The 16,044-nt window shown below is 40.5% G+C and overlaps 1 protein-coding gene across 2 annotated transcripts; it reads right to left on the bottom strand.

The window, feature by feature from the left end:
* Positions 1–434: 434 nt before the first annotated feature.
* Positions 435–14,901, bottom strand: SFPQ (splicing factor proline and glutamine rich). Of its 2 annotated transcripts, XM_080920889.1 has the most exons (12): positions 14,005–14,901; positions 13,223–13,411; positions 12,668–12,969; positions 12,488–12,583; positions 10,722–10,918; positions 10,541–10,625; positions 10,062–10,179; positions 9,591–9,639; positions 9,389–9,510; positions 1,183–1,229; positions 796–882; positions 435–505 (listed from the first exon to the last, which is right to left on the bottom strand). In XM_080920889.1, the coding sequence occupies exons 1-10, from the start codon at positions 14,806–14,808 to the stop codon at positions 1,206–1,208; spliced, it is 1,986 nt and encodes a 661-aa protein (XP_080777015.1). In that variant the 5' UTR covers positions 14,809–14,901; the 3' UTR covers positions 435–505; positions 796–882; positions 1,183–1,205. The 2 variants fall into 2 exon arrangements, with proteins under 2 accessions (XP_080777015.1, XP_080777014.1); XM_080920888.1 differs by lacking the exons at positions 435–505; positions 796–882; positions 1,183–1,229 and adding an exon at positions 4,679–7,114.
* Positions 14,902–16,044: the final 1,143 nt, after the last annotated feature.

Raw genomic sequence — 16,044 nt, 5'->3', positions numbered from 1 at the left:
CAATTTACTGGAATCCGTTCTGTCCCTTCATCACGTAGATAAGGATTCATCTCAGGTCCTCAACCCTGGTGCAATGCACCTTTAACCATCTTTCCCAAGTTTGAATTCTTTCTCTGAAGCCCATTAAGCTCGTTATTCTTGTTCTTTAAAATTGGTCCACCAGACTAAGGGCTGTAAGAATTTTTTCCTTTCAGGCAGGGTATACATAGCATTGTTTGTCTAAGAGTGGCCTGGAACTCCACCTGCCTGCCTCACTAAGGGTTTCTCATTTTCAGGCTTTAAAAACAAACCGACTTCACTGGGTGCTATATAACCCTGCTAGAATCCCAGCCAAACAATATATGTATAGGGCACCAAATTTAAAACCATTTAATTTGGCATACAGAGAAACCCTAGAGTCCTACTAGAACAAAGACAATCAAGATTTTAAAATAAAATATCTTTATTAATGTCAAGTTCATTCCTCTTTCATCTTGACTCATTTTCTGATACAGCTCACTTGATCCTGTCAATTAAAAAATATGATTAATCCAACTTATCAAAACTTCAAATGTAACCTAATAAGCTCTAACACCACCCTGTTAAATCAAGACATGTGGTAATTAGTGACAGCTTTGTAGGAACAGAAGCTTCAAGTCAGTTTAAACACTGGATCAGGAGCGTCTCTCAGCGATCTTGGCTTCAGTGTCCAACATCTTTTCATAAAGCCCTTTGTCAATTCTTTAAACCACGTACACCAAAGTTTGATGCCACCTGCCTGTGTCTCTAAATTAATGTGAATATCATTTCACTTACCCAGAGTTTTTGACAGTCTAAGCAATCTGTAGCTTTCCTTCTTGGCTGGCCCTGTTGTGTGATGTCTTCAGAACATCTAAATTCCACCTATAATAAGATAAAATTTAATATTAGCGCACATATTTTAGCTTATTAAGAAAAAGTACTATTTTGGAGCATAGGCTCTGAACAACAGTCATTACAAAATAGACACTGATACGTGTGGCAAAGACCAAGGTGACTAACAGATCCACCTCTAAGCTGAATGAGATAGTGAAATTGGCCATTGCAATTACAAAATTTAAAAACTAGAGCTGGTATCTTGGTAATTTTCAAGACCAAAAAATTTTCATCTCAATGTAGCCATTAAGCCAAAGGCCCTAAACCCACATTTCTAAGGATACTTACTTCAAGTATATAAGAGCCCAAAATCAGCCAACATCAATCATTCTTACCTAAAGAATAATAAGAAAAAGTTAGTATGAAAGACAAGGGTATACAATAAAGGCTTGAAAAATGCTAGTTAACTTCCAAATTCTAAAGAGCAAAATTCCAGAGATTAAAGACTGGAATAAGTTGTAGCATTAAAAAAAAAAAAAAAAAAAAAAAAAAAAAAAAAAAAAAAAAGGAAGAAACTTTATGCAGGGGGATCTAAAATTCTTTATGTAAGTAATAAGTAGATGACAGAATTAGAAAGAAAACTATCTTCTTCAAAATGCAAAAGCCTAATCCTTATTTTCACCAGTCTGAGCACAATGAGGTTTGACTGCAACCCATAATATACTATCCCTTATGTGAAGGTATGTGACAACGTTTACCTGACTGAAGCAGCTATCAGATTACAAGTTCCCTGCTTCCCCAGTCAATTCTTAGTGCTCTGACCCTTTCCCTACAGCAAGCACACAACACTGCAGTTCTTAGCCCTGCAATCCTATGTATTTGCTTCAATTTTTGTCCTCCAAGTTCTCAACTATGCGTTACTGGGAAGGGAAAAAACAGGTTCTGAGGGAGAAGTCATTAGCCTTCACTATATACCTGGCACAGTGCACAAGAAACACAAAGCTCATCCTTAAATTCAAGTTCCAGGTTGTTCTTTCTCCTGTATCATTACTGCCACAGGCATACAAAATAGTTCTGTTGCACATGAACCATCCATAAGGGATACTATATCGTTTTGCATTCCTTCCCCTTTCTCAATTATCCCTATTCTACGTCCAAGCCCTTTTCATCTTCATTTTTTTCTCCAGCACTGGTGTTCAAAAACATTCTTCTATGGTTGTTTACCAATCGCTATTGAGATTTGCACATTTGAGTCTAAAAAATTGCCAATCATTATCTAGCAGCAATGACAGATAATAAAAGGAGCAGTTAAATCCTCCAGAGTCTCTCCCTAGAAGGGAGCCATTAAGAACTGCACTAGCTAAACAGCACTAAGCATTATCAGCTAAAACCAAAACCAAGAAAAGGCCCATAACAAACACCCCAGAGCTCTAAAACCTGTCCAAAATCGTTAACACAAAAGGCAGCGGTAAATGCAGGACTGTGGATCATGTCACTGCAGCTGACAATGATTAACAATAGGAGACATGCACCCCCATTAAGGTTTAAAGACCAAAACTAATCACACGCATCTCTTCATTGGGGAGAGTGAGAGTATGCATTGCTGATAGGCTGCAAGCAGCCTTGTATGAAGAGTACCCATTACATTACTTTCATCTTTCAGAAAGCACCGGGATCTGCTCCAAGGGCCTAACAGTACGATAATACATTCTGGCATCACACCTCTGAACTTCCTTTTCATTAAAAAAATAATTTTGGTTGCGACAAGATTTATGAAATACAATGCAAGCACCTTATTATATAGTATTACTGGAACCCATTTAATTCCCAGGGGTTTTTTGAGTGTTTTAAAAACCCAATATACTATGAAATCCACAATTTACACCTACATTCAAATTAACTAGCATGTACAAATGCCTAACAATCTTAAAGCAGACCAAGGAGTTGGGGGGGGGCAGGATCACCCCATCCCATGTCCATGTTCAAATATAATCTCTCCAATTTGTTTCGGTTCAGAAGTCTGAGCTTTTTGTTAACATCCAATATCGCTGAGCCACGGTAACAAGCACATGCTACCGATTTAATAGAATAGACTATGACACATCAATGACCCCAGCAGGGTTTCAGGCTGGTTAGTGATACTCATGTCACACTGTTTGATCTACATTAAATATGGAGCTAAGTCACCATATTGCTTTCATCCATCAGTAATCAACAAGTTGCTTCCTTGGAGTCACTACCCCACCATCTGACTTGCCTGGCCAAGAGCAAGCCATTTTACTTGATTCATTGAAAGGAAATTCTCACAGTCCTGAAGCTTTCAGCGGCACGTATGAAAAAAATGAACCAAACTTTCCAGTTATATTTTATAGAGCAGAAAGCATTACAAGTGGTAGCTGTTTTCTCATGCATGCTAGTTAAACACCAAGGTTAAACTGAATTGAGGTCTGGAACAACAGTTGATAGAAAGTTCAAGTCCTAAGCAACAAAGAAGGTGCTTTGAAGACTTATGTATTCCTGTGATTATTAAACATTTTGGACTATATAATCAATCACATCCCTAAAGCTAGGGAAGTTCAAAGAGCTACTCTGAACAAATATAATCACTCTACAGAATACGACGAAGTCTTATGGTGGGGATTGATTCCCAACATGTTAAGTCACTGTTTCACACTAGTTTCCCCCAAGTTTGGAGTATAAACATATTCAGACAAGCCACAGAACTTGAACTATTCATAGGATTCCCATCTAAGCCCAAGTTAGTAACAAGTCTTCCCATGAAGCCCAAACCTGGAAAATTTTGATCACATTACCAAAAAAAAAAAACAGAAATAACCCACCACCCCGTGTCATTTAGTCTTAATTCACTCAACTTGCATTGCTATCAAGATTGCATAATGAAATTAGACATTGCTGACCAATGAAAGGTCAAGGAGAGTAATTTTCATATACTAGTCTTTACCAAGGAACTCTGAGCACCCCCGGTAAAGTATGATTTTGTTCCCTCACCCACCAACAGCTATGTTGCCTTTTATCCTCATTTACAATGTAACTAAAGAAAACCACCAAACTGAGTCAAGTCACAAGGATTCAAGTTTGCACTCTGAGAACTACAACAATGAATTCTTCCTAACAAATTACAGATCTAACCCCCAGACCCAGATTTTGAACTAACCTAGCTTATCATACAAGTATTAGGTGCTGCACTGTAATTTCACTGTCAGAAGTGTGATGTCAGAATGCCCACTGAATAAAAGCACATAGCAAGTCACCAAGTTAGATTATATTGCTTGTTACCTACCTGTATGCAGTCGGCAATGAGAATCTTGGAGCAAGCAGGAATACTACATCCGGGTCCTAATGTCCATTGCCATTTGCGGTACTACGTTCCTCACAGTTACGCACTGCAGAAATGCTGGCTAAATGCAGTTATGTAGCAGGCCACTACTTTAATAGTGCACAATTGCAGTCCAAGAACACCACAAAACATTCCGCCACAACTTTGTGGCTTATCCAAGCCAAGTACTTAAATTTTAATCTGCCATGATATGCCACTTGTAAGAATTGCACAGGTGTAACATTACAATTTCCCAAATTATGTTTATATTAGTGGTACAACAGAGTGGTGGATTTTAAGAAAGTCTCACCACATAAAGATGTCAATGGGTTCAGCTTATAGCATGCCTATTAAATATACTATCTTAAAAGGAAATGTAACTTTAAAAGGAGTAATTTCCCGAGTGTCTTCTGAAAACAAACTTTTGATAAAGTAAAGGAAGAAAATGGGGGCAAGTGGTTTCTTCAAAGGGAAAATGTCTAAACTACATCATGACAACCTCCCCTCCCACCCTAAGTTTCCCTATTAGCTTTTTGTTCAACTGCTCAAGATGATTTAAAATCACTAGCAGGCTAAATCCATCACTTATTGAAAGTCTCAATAGCTTACAACCCTTGGTACAGTTTCACTGATCAGAGTCAATTCAATGTTGGCTGACACTATGCAACCTTTATCTGCTAAACACTGTTTAGCTCTACAGCCCACAATAAAGGCTATCAAAAGCCAGTCTGAGGAAATTATCCTTTAAGCATCCTTTCACCACTCTCTAAGGGTTTACTACTACCAAAAGCTTATTTTAGGGGTCTGTGCCAGCATCCCTTATAAAGAAAGGCATGTAATCTGAAAAATAAACTGAAACATTAATTTTATAGGCAGATTTTCCCATTTTTCCCTCCAGCCCCCACCCATATACATTCAAATTCACCCTCCATGGGTGTCTATGAACACCCCTCAATTGTCTCATTACTATGGTCCCTACTATTAGAATTCAACCAAAAGAGCTCCTTCAAATCCAGACCTGTTTCCATACAGAAAACCTTCATGTATCACCAATTATTAACTTCAGTAGGGTCAATAACTTTCTGATTGCTATAATTAAAATAGAACTACATATTCCCAAGTGTACTGGTCATTAAAAACAAAATGTACTTTCTAAGGTTTTTTCCCCCTTAATACACTATAAACCTGTCAGTCATATAACCATTTGATGATATGCTCTGTAGAATCCAGTAGTGTTTTGCTTTCAAAAATTACAACTTTCCTATGCATGAAGTACTCAAGTGTTTCCACAATAGGTCTCCTTTTGTACTCAACACAATACTCAACCTCAGCAAGTGATTTAGAATTTCCTTTGCCAATTAGCACCAAGGATAGAGGTGAAAAGGATGAAGACATTTCATAGTGAAAGTTCTGTAATGTATAGACTTGAATGAAAATGGAACTAAGAACAGAGCCAAGCTATTCAATTACTTTCCATACTGTTAGTTTCTCCTCTTAACATATTTACACTGGGAAGAAATCAAGCTCCCATTATACTCATAAGCAATCTACTTTATTATCAAGTCAGAAAGTCTCTTGTTCTAATGAAAGGAAATTCAATGAAGTTGACAATCAACTGACATCATCGAAACATCCCCAAACTTATGGTGGGAGGAAAGAGTATTTCTTACTATGTAGCCTGAGCAACTCTCTCCAGGTTTAGTGCTGCACTATACGACTGACATAAAAAAATAGTTCAACCCTGAAGTCAGATTACCTGGCAGTCCTACTTGTTAAGTCATCACCACTAGTTCTCCAAGAACCAGTATTTTCAGACTACAGATTTTGCTCAATAGAACACAAGGTGGTGTGTGCTAAAGAGTATATAAGGCTAAAAACCTTATAGTTAACTAACCCTCCACTCTTCAAGTTAAAATTCCCAACTAAATCCCATCTTTTAAATCACTTGAAGTAATACATGAAAAGGCTTCATGTTTAACAATCTTTAATTCAAATGCAAAAGTTCAGTACAAGCCATTGGTAGGGCTTGGGTTTTTGTTTTTTGTTTTTAAACAAAACAAGAGGGGAAACGCAACAAGGTGATCTTTCCATTTCCAAAAGCTTTCAAGGAAAGAACCAGATAGGGCCATAAGGGATCCGTTTAACCAAACCCCTTCCTCTCACTACCAGTAGTTTTCACCCATTCCATAATCTTAATACATGTTCCTGAATTTAAGACTTACAGTTCAACTTTTCTAACATAACCATTTAAAAATGCTGAGCACCAGCCTGCTTCCTATAATGCCAAACAAATCCTAATTACTTCAATATGCATTTGTTTTTAAACAAGGGGGGGCACCGTTTTTTAGAAAGCGATACTTAGCCTCCAGTTACATTTCCCAGAAATGGCATATGCCACTCAAGGCCTACACACGCTCATGCTCTCCGAGTGAAATACCTAGCCTAATGTGCATAAAAGCATGAATAGCAAAGTTGAAGATCAGTATTTTAACTATTTTTTTCTATTTATTTGAAGCACAGTAAAAAAAAAATGGTACACTTTGGAAATTCAGTGGCACAAGGTACACTGCCATTAACTTGAGAAACATTATACAGTTAAAAAAAAAGGTAAATGAAAAAAATTTTTCTCCTGTGTCCAACACTGCGTTACATAATTTTACCTGCCCAAACAGGCCATTTACAAATATCAGGTCAATAAACTGCTAACATCCATAAAAAGGTAGCTTTCTTACTAAAATGCCAAGAATTTTAAGTGGTATCTAAACAAGAAAAGACAAAACCAAACTGGAATGAAAACCTAAGTATCTAAAATCGGGGTTTTTTATTTGGCCCTTCATACTCTTCTCTCCCTCTACCATATCCTGCTGGAGTTCCAGGCCCCATTCCTCTAGGACCCTGTCCACCCACAGGACCCGCACCTCCCTGCCCAAAGCGCTCAGTACGCTATTGGAACAGTAATTAACAGTTCATTAAATGTAGTTGATGTCCATGTGTGTTAAGTAAATATTTTAGAAGGTTCCGTAGTCAACGTTCGTCGATACAATCACCAATGAGTCGATCCACAGGTACCGGGAACATAGAAAGGAAAAAAGGGTAATTTGAAAATTAGTTTACGATAATACATGCCTTGTGGTATGTTCCCACTTGAGCCATTCTCATACACCTGTTTCAAAGAATAGATCTTCCCTGTTGTGCTAAAAAATTCAAAAATTAGTGCAGATGTGAAAACCCATTCCAAAATGAGTTCTACAAAATTCACATCAGATTAATCCACTGACATGCTTGTCCAGGTGTGAAAACAAAGTCATCATCTCCAAGCCTACAAAGTCCAGTCAATCAAAAGCAACTCGCTCAATGAAGGACAAAGGCCTACTCACCAGGTAGTGGCATGTGCTGCATAAGAAACCTTGTGCTTTTCAAGATCTTAAGACACATCTGCAAAGTTGCAGAAATCTTAAAAGGTTGGAATGAAGCTTAATAAAATGCTACCAGACTACAAAAAAAAGAAAAAGCACAAAAAATATAGTATATTTTTACTTAACCGGCACAGTAACTTAACAAAAACTCATTTGCCACAGTCTCACAGGCATACCACACTTCAGAGCCATCACTACTACCCAAAGACACTGACATGCACAGTATATGTTCCTGGATTGTTACAAACAATGTACAGACAGCCCACCTACTTCCAAGTCCAGCTTTTCTTAGTTTTGGAAAGTGCACTGTCACTTTGTTATGATTCCATGTTTTAGATTATCTCCCAAAACAGCCTTACCACCAAGCTAGGGTGACTGCAATAAAGCAGTGAATTACTTCAGTAATTCATCTAGTTTTATGTACTTTGACTTTAAAACACAATATAAAACCCACATATCCTAACAGCAGAACCCTACAGGCATTCCACTTAGTTTTACTCAAAATGGCCCAGTTACTGGTTATTTAAAAAAAGACTGTACCAGGCTTTAACTGTTCCTACAATTTCAACTTTTGAAAAACAACACTACAAAACTACTTGAATAGATTTCCAATTGTTTTCTTTTGAAAGTCTTCAGGTGTATAACTTCTACAAAAGAGCTAAAATCTGATGCTTCAGTAATATTAAAATATCTAAGGATCCAGGAACTATTAAATGTATAAACCCATGTCTAGACACAGGACCTAAACACATGTCAAACTACCTAATTTAATATATACACCTTGTGCCTTCTAGAAGGTATACTTAAGACCAAACTGTTAAGTTCAATTTGAAGAAACCTAGCAATATATCCATTTATAATGCTAACTTTAATTCTCAAGAAGCCATAGGCAGGTTAAAATAGTCTCATACTTAAAACCTTAAATACCTGTTTATAAAACAAATCCTGAGCTACAAATGCAGCTCCTTTGAGATAAAAGCCTATAGATCAATTATTTAGATTTCAATTTAGCTACAAGTTTTTTTCCCACCAAAAAATGTAGTTCTTAATGGTCTGTAAAACCCTGCCCCTACAGCAGCCACTCATACCAAAACTCATTTGACTATTTTAAAGCACCTGACAGGCTATCCCCATATAGATAAAGCATGATTGCATCAAGGGGTTCAGAACAAGTGCACACTATGAGTATGCTTAAGTTATTGTTGACTTTTGCTACCTGTAGAAACATCACTTTTTTTTTTTTTGGATGTAGCTACAGAGAGACCCAACAGGTGGGAAACGACGAGTCAAAACACTAGACAGTTCCCCTATTCATGGGCTAGAAACAGAAACCACAAATAAGGTCAAAGGCCTACCTATCACACTAACATGCTTAAGACTGTAAGCCTCAAGTCTGACTCCTACTTATAGAAAACACCACAGACGGCACTGTGCCATTTCTCACTTAAGATGCAAAACCATATACATCTAACATCTAAAATTTGGATTTGCCATGCACTGGAGATTCAAAAGTGCACAGACAATAAAATACCTATGTACTTATTGCCAAAGATAACTCCACAGACTAACATAACAGCATTGACTCCTTGACGGCAACCGTATTTGTTTAGGTTACCACAGTTCTACATTGCCAAAGTAGTCCTCAGTATTATATATATATATATATTTATACACACACAATGGGGGAAGTAAAAGTCCAGTCAGCTACTTTTTAAAAAAGAGAGAAAGAGAGAGGAAAAAATAAAACTCAAGTCGTGAAATTAAGAATCTCCTTTGTACTATGTCCCACAGGATACATTACCATGTCGCTTCCCATCATGGAACCACTCATGGTTGCTGGTGGAACTCCAGGATTAGCTTCATAACCTATGCCACCACCACCACCTAGTGGTGGAAATTTCTGGCCTCCTGAACCATAGGGATCTAGGAAACAAAACCAGTGATTACCACAACAGAAGGCTGATGCAGTGTGTCACTATCCAAAACTGAAGTGTCTCACTTACCGCCCATGTTCATTGTTCCACCACCACCCATTCTCATGTCTCTTTCTCTCTGGAGAGAGAAAAACACAAAAACTCGTAATTAGACATGAAACCTACACCATGTACACAAGTAGAAAAAAAATTTGAACACAAAAAATTTATTTACTGTAATACACTTCTACTTCCAACATTTGGGAGGCAGAGGTAGGCTGATTTGTTTGACACCAACCTAGTGTACATAGAGAATTCCAAGCCAGCCAAGACTAAAGACTTGTCCTCAAAAACCATAAAGTAAATTCAAGTATGTTTTTCTACTTCGTTTTGGCTGGCATGCAGTGTCCTGAAAACTGGTTAGATTATCAAAACAATCAAGCTCCATGATATTTGATCTGATAGCAGTTTGCACACACATAAAAGAAAACAGCCATACTGGTAGAATGTACATTTACAATCAATAAATTTTATGCTAATCTACTGCAGAACAAAACTTACTGGATCCATGTAGCCCATCCTGCTGTAACTTTCTTCTCGTTGGCGTCTCATTTGTTCTTCCATCTCACGTTGGCGAATCATCATCTCCTCCTCTCTTCTACGCCGTTCCTCCTCTTGCCTACAAATATTTTTCAGGCATATAAACCAAAGTGTCATCCATACCTAAAACTTAAGAAGCCAAGTGTGGTGGTCCTTGCCTTTAAACACGGTACTTAGAATCAAAGGAAAATGTATCTCCTCTGGGAGGAACCAGCTAGTGCCATGCAGAAACAGCTGCTTCAGGAAAAAAACAAAAACTACTTTTAAAAGAACTAGAACTTTGTCTTTGAATAGAAAGTATAAGCTAAAATAATAAAGGAATTCTAGACACTGTAAAGGTAATAAACTTTTCTAATACAAACTTGCACTTAGTATTGTACTACTTCTTATCAACAAGTCAGACTATGTATGTGAAATAAAGGCTGAATTCAACACTATACCTCAACTGCATTTCTTTGCGTTTCTGCATTTCTTGACTGTGAAGTTCCTCCATGCGCCTTAATTCTTCTTGGCGTCTCATCAGATCTAAATATTGGAGTTTATTTTAGATTCGTGTTAATGAAGCTCTGGCCACTTTTAAACGCCAATTGATCTTTACCAAAGAAATTAAGGCTTTTTTACCTTGGCGTAAAAGATTTGCTTGGTGTTCATGGTAGGCGTCTTCCATTTCACTTTCCAACTTGTCTTTTGCATCCTTCATGTTTTTTTCAACTTGTTCCCTTTGTTGTTTTTCCATTTCATCCAAGGACTTCCATCGTTGAGAATATTCATACTCAAATGTGCCATGCTGAGCAAAACGTGGTGGTGTTTCTCTCTCCCTACCAATACATAATTTATACAGAAGAAATTTTGAGAATGCAGTATCATTGGACTTCCTATGAAAACCAGAAACTTTAAACCTGGCATAGTTGTTTATGGCTTTAATCACAGCATCAAGGTATGTAGATCAGTTCCAGAATAGGCAGTGCTACAAAAACAACCCAAATGAATAAAAACCTTAAGTGGCTCTATTCCTATTGCCCACTGGTAAGACATTTGTACAACATTTAACACAAGGTACAATGCCCAGGATTAGATCCCCAGCTCCAAAAATGGACACAGAAAACACAAGAGGTAATCCTTTCCCTACCCTAATAAGTTTGTTTTGTTTTAAGGCCCCTAACTTGCAATTCTGCTCAACCTTGTTAAGAAACACATTAGATTCAAACAAAACAACAAAATCAACAATACAGTGAAGGGGAGCCCAGCAGTAAAGAGCATTTTTTTCGTAACAGACCAGGGAATCAACTTTTAAGAGTGGATGGATATGACATTGTCTTTGCCACAATGGGAATCAGGCACATACATGCAGGCAAATCATAAACATACATTAAAAACTAAATTGATATTGTTTAAAGAAAAGTCTGTCAACATTTACCTTTCATTTCCCTGAACCCTTGCTTAAGTCTAATACCATCTTCTTTATAATGCCCCACCCATTTTTGAGGTAAAGATTCACTGTGTAGCCCTGGAACTTGCCTCCTAGACAAATGCTGACATAGCCATGAGTTATAAAATAGAGCAAAAGGCTAAGAAGACATGGTGATGTATTTCTAGGCCAGTCTGGTCTACAGAGACCATGTGTCTAAACCTAAAGAGGAAAAACTAGGGGGCAGTGGTGGAACATGCCTTTAATCCCAGCACTAGGGAGGCACACAGACAGACACATCTGAGGCCAACTGGCCTACAGTTCTAGGATTCACAGGACTAGGCACAGAAACCCTGTGTCAAGGGTTGAGTGGGGGAAAATAAGCATAAAGATGATACAGAAACAGAAAAGTTAGGTAAGGAACGCTATCTTCCCTTTTCCCCTTATCCAGGCTTATTTTTCCCACCAATAACAAGGAAATCTCATTCAATTTTAGCATACAACTGGATCACATGCAAATGTACTTTTACAGCTTCATGTTATGCCAGATGTGATGGCACATGCTTTTATTTCCAGCACTCTGGAAGGCAGACAGGTGGGAACTTACAAAAGGCCAGCTTGGAACTTACAAAAGCAAGTTCCAGGACAGTCAGGGTTACAAAAAAACCTTGTTCTCAAAAAATAAAAAAAAATCTGAGCCAGAGATGTGCATTAAGCATATTCAAGCAACACTGTAAAAAGTATTCATAACACTTGATTAGGTGGTTTGATGGCTCACCTATGATCTCCACACTTGTGGGACAGAAGTCAGAAAGGAGATCTTCAGAGTTTTGGTCAGCCTGGCCTACATACCAGCAAATTCTAGACCAACTAAAAACAAACGAGCCAAAATGTTTCTAAAGTTTTAAAAAGTTCTAAACAGAACTAGAAAAATCACTAACTTCTCTTAATTTTAAAGTACCAGAAAGCTTAGTCTTACTTTTGATACATTGGATTCTTCTGGGCCAGTTTTTCAGGAAGACCATCTTCATCATCTAACTGTTCAAGTGGTTCCACAATGACTGGGCGAGGAGTCCTAGCAACAGAAATGATTCCTTATCATAACTTCTAATTTTATTTCAACAACCCCCCAAAGTTATAAAGCTAAAAGACAACTTACGTTGTCAGTAGGAAAACGCCTTCACTGCATCTTTCAAATGCTTTTCTTGCTGCTGGCTTGGAAGCAAATTCAACAATGCCTTTTCCTGTAGATCTTCCACGATCATCCACAATTACAACAGCCCTTTCAATAGGACCAAACTGGCTAAAGGCCTCTTCCAAAAGTTCATTGGAAACGTAAGGAGAAAGATTCCGAACAGACAAGGCTGCAGCATGTGTGGCGAACCGAACCCGAAGCTGTCTACCTCTCATGGGAGTATCATCAAGTTCAGCTTTGGCGATTTCAGCCAAGGCTCTAGATTCCTGTAAGTATCAGAAACACTTTAAACTCCACAACTGGATAGTGTTCAAATTGTCATAACCAATCCTATTTCTGCCTCAATAACGGTCTGCACAAAGTCCTCCCAAAACCCCAAGGGCAAGGTTTGAAGCTCTGCCTCAATGCACACTATGCTGATTTCTATCGATGATGGAAAAACTTAAAGGCCCCTTGATTCTTCCCATTTAAAACCTTGCCATCAAAACTTTTACACAAGAGAAAAAAAATTACACTCACAAGTTTAATGAACCCGAACCCTTTGCCTTTGTTGATAAAAACTTCACCGGGTTCTCCGTATTTAGCAAACAGTCTTTTGAATTCATCCTCTGTGATATCAGCAGGTAGGTTCCCCACAAACAACCGGCAACGCTGTGTGTAAGTTTTTTCTCCAGGTCTCCGCAAGAGAGACAAGTTGGCTTTAAAACCCTAAGAAGAAACCGGATGGAATTCACACACCAGTCAAAGGGGGGGGGGGGGGGATCTAGTTGTCCCTAAATAGGCCATCATGCATTAACAACGATTTTCTCTTTTTTCCACCATGAAGACTACCAGGTGGTACTTGGTATCCAGAGGATCACTAACTCTAATCCGTAAGCAGCAAAGTATACAAAAACGCTTTGAAACACACCCGCCTTTATCATCAGTCGCCAACCAATACAATATTCTGATGTTAACAAATAGATCCAAATGGATAGCAGGAAGAAAACACCAGATGGCCTGGTTTTCTCCAACAGCACCGAGGCCTCCGATATGCACTAGTTCGGTCCCAAAGGACCGTTGTTAGCTTCTAGCAGACCACCGCCAGGACACACAGCTGCCCTCCGGCTGAAAGCCAATCCCCTAGCGGACTACACAGCCCGCTGCGCGTCCACCCCGCCTTCGCAAGCATGCGCAGGAGCGCTTCCGGCAGGGGACAAAATGGAGGCCTCCGCTGCCGCGGGCGGGGGGAAAAAAACGCAGAGGGTAGGCAGGCGCCGCCATCTTAGGGAAACCGACAGCTTACTCCAGAACCTACTCACCTCCGAGTCAGATATCTTTTCCTCTGTGCGAGGTCCCGGTCCGCTGGGAGGGGGCCCCTGGTGGTGCTGCTGGTGGTAGGGCGCGTGGTGCTGCCGGCCACCACGGGGCTCCCCGCCACCTCGGTGAGGTGGCTTCGGGTGGCCACCAGGAGCGCCCATGCCCGGGCCACCTCCAGGCTTAGGCCCACCCGGCATCTTGCCGCCTTTGGGACCGCCAGGGCCTGGGCCTTGCTTAGGCCCTGGACCTGCGCCACCGGCGGGCGGTGGCGGAGGGCCACCGGTCTGTGGAGGAGTTGTTGAGACTCCGCTGCTCGGCGTCGAGGGGGGAGGCGGTCCGGGGGCAGTGGAGGGGACAGCGGGCGGCGGAGTCGGAGTAGGACCCGGCCCCGGCGGGGCGCCTGTGGTCGGGGGATTGGCGGGCGGGGCCGAGACCGCCGGAGGCGGTGCACTGCTCACTCCGGGTGCCGAGCCGGGGCCTGGGGGAACGACCGGCTTGGATTCCTGCGGCGGAGGTGGGGGCTGTTGATGGGGCGGCTGGTGTGGCGGCGGCTGCTGGTGTGGTGGAGGCTGCTGCGGCGGCGGCTGCTGCGGCGGAGGTTGCTGCTGCTGCTGGTGCGAAGGTGGAGGCGGGAGCGGTGGCTTCGGGCCGCCAGGGCCCGGGCCCATGGGGCCGCGATTCTGATTGAGGCCCATGCCAGGCGGTGGAGAGCGGAAGTCGTGGAGGCCGCCGCGGCCACCGCCTCCTCCACGCCGATGGAAACCTCCACCGCCACCACCGCGACTCCGGAACCGATCCCGAGACATATCTGTAGTCAAGGGGCGGTCGAGGCAGAAGCGGAGAAGTCGCTCAGGGAACGTGGTTGCCACCTTGCTTAGCACAAAATGGCGGACGACAGAAGCTGCGTGCCGCCTTTGTCCTCTTCTTAAATAGGACAGTTCGGTCTGCCCCCGCCTTCCGTAGATTGACAGCTCGAAGAGCCAATAACAAGTACAGTACTTGATGATGACACCTACATTTTCCCTATTGGCTCCCTAGTGAGAGGCGGTAGGTAGGTAGGGCTGGGGTTTCCATTTGACCTATGAACGATTAAGGAATTGTCTATACCCCTTTGTGATTTGTTGGAAGAAATTTGAATGGGCATGTCCTGCAACGTTCTCGTGAAATCAAATATCCAGGGCCCTATCAGCTCAGGATGGCACTGAAAGGCTATTTTCTTTCCTCTTAGGAGTAGTCCGCTATTCTTGTCCAGAAAAACATGTTCACTGGCACAAAGTTATTAATTGAACTCCTGCTGTCTTAACTTTTCTTCGTCCCACGCCAATGAAATTAGAGTAAACTCCACAGAGTTTAATCATAACTTTTTTTTTTAAATTGAAACCCCATCAGAGGCTAACAGATTGTCAACACATGAGCCCATAGTTTGGGAGGAGGAGGCACAAAAATCAAGACTGCAAGTTTATCTTTTCATTGTCAACTACATTGAATTTGAAACCAGCTTGGACTACAAGAAACCTCAAAAAAACAAAATACAAAAAATAAAAATAAAAAAAAACAAAATACAAAATTAAGACCCGGTAGTGTTGGCATATGCCTTTAATTCCAACACTCTGGAAGAAGAAAATAGAAGCCAGCTTGGGTTGCATAGTAAGGTCCAGGACAGCCAGGGCTACACAGAGAAACCCTATCTCCAAAAAAATAAAATAAATGAATAAATAAAAGTAAAGATTTAAGAAAAAAAAGCAAAAATAGTCTATAGGAACACAAGCTTGTTGTAATACTATAAAATTGTCCTTAACAAATGCCATCTTTGTCCAAGAGGAAAAAGAGGTGAGAGAACTGAGAACATAGCCTTTAAGGTTACGGCTTCTGTGTCATGCAAAAGGCTCATTTTAATCTCCAGCATAGGGGTAAACAAGGTAGATGTAGCTCTGTGCATGTGTGTGCATCAAGAGTGTGTGTACAGTAATGTGTGTGTGGGCGGTACAGTAACAGCAAGCACAAATCATGGGGGAGGAACATGACTGTTGGTTTTGGTTTTT

Source organism: Micromys minutus (assembly GCF_963924665.1).
Source record: "Micromys minutus genome assembly, chromosome: 9".
In the NCBI taxonomy this organism is placed as follows: domain Eukaryota; kingdom Metazoa; phylum Chordata; class Mammalia; order Rodentia; family Muridae; genus Micromys; species Micromys minutus.
This window is presented reverse-complemented; position numbering and strand designations above follow the sequence as displayed.

Bases quoted from the DNA above. Each gene is read 5' to 3' on its own strand.
- SFPQ (XM_080920888.1), bottom strand. From the start codon at position 14,808: ATGTCTCGGGATCGGTTCCGGAGTCGCGGTGGTGGCGGTGGAGGTTTC. The intron at 10,919-12,487 runs GTAAGACTAAGC...ATGTATTGGTAG, and splicing joins AAGAATCCAATGTATCAAAA to GGAGAGAGAAACACCACCAC. The intron at 9,511-9,590 runs GTAAGTGAGACA...TTTGTTTCCTAG, and splicing joins TGGAACAATGAACATGGGCG to ATCCCTATGGTTCAGGAGGC.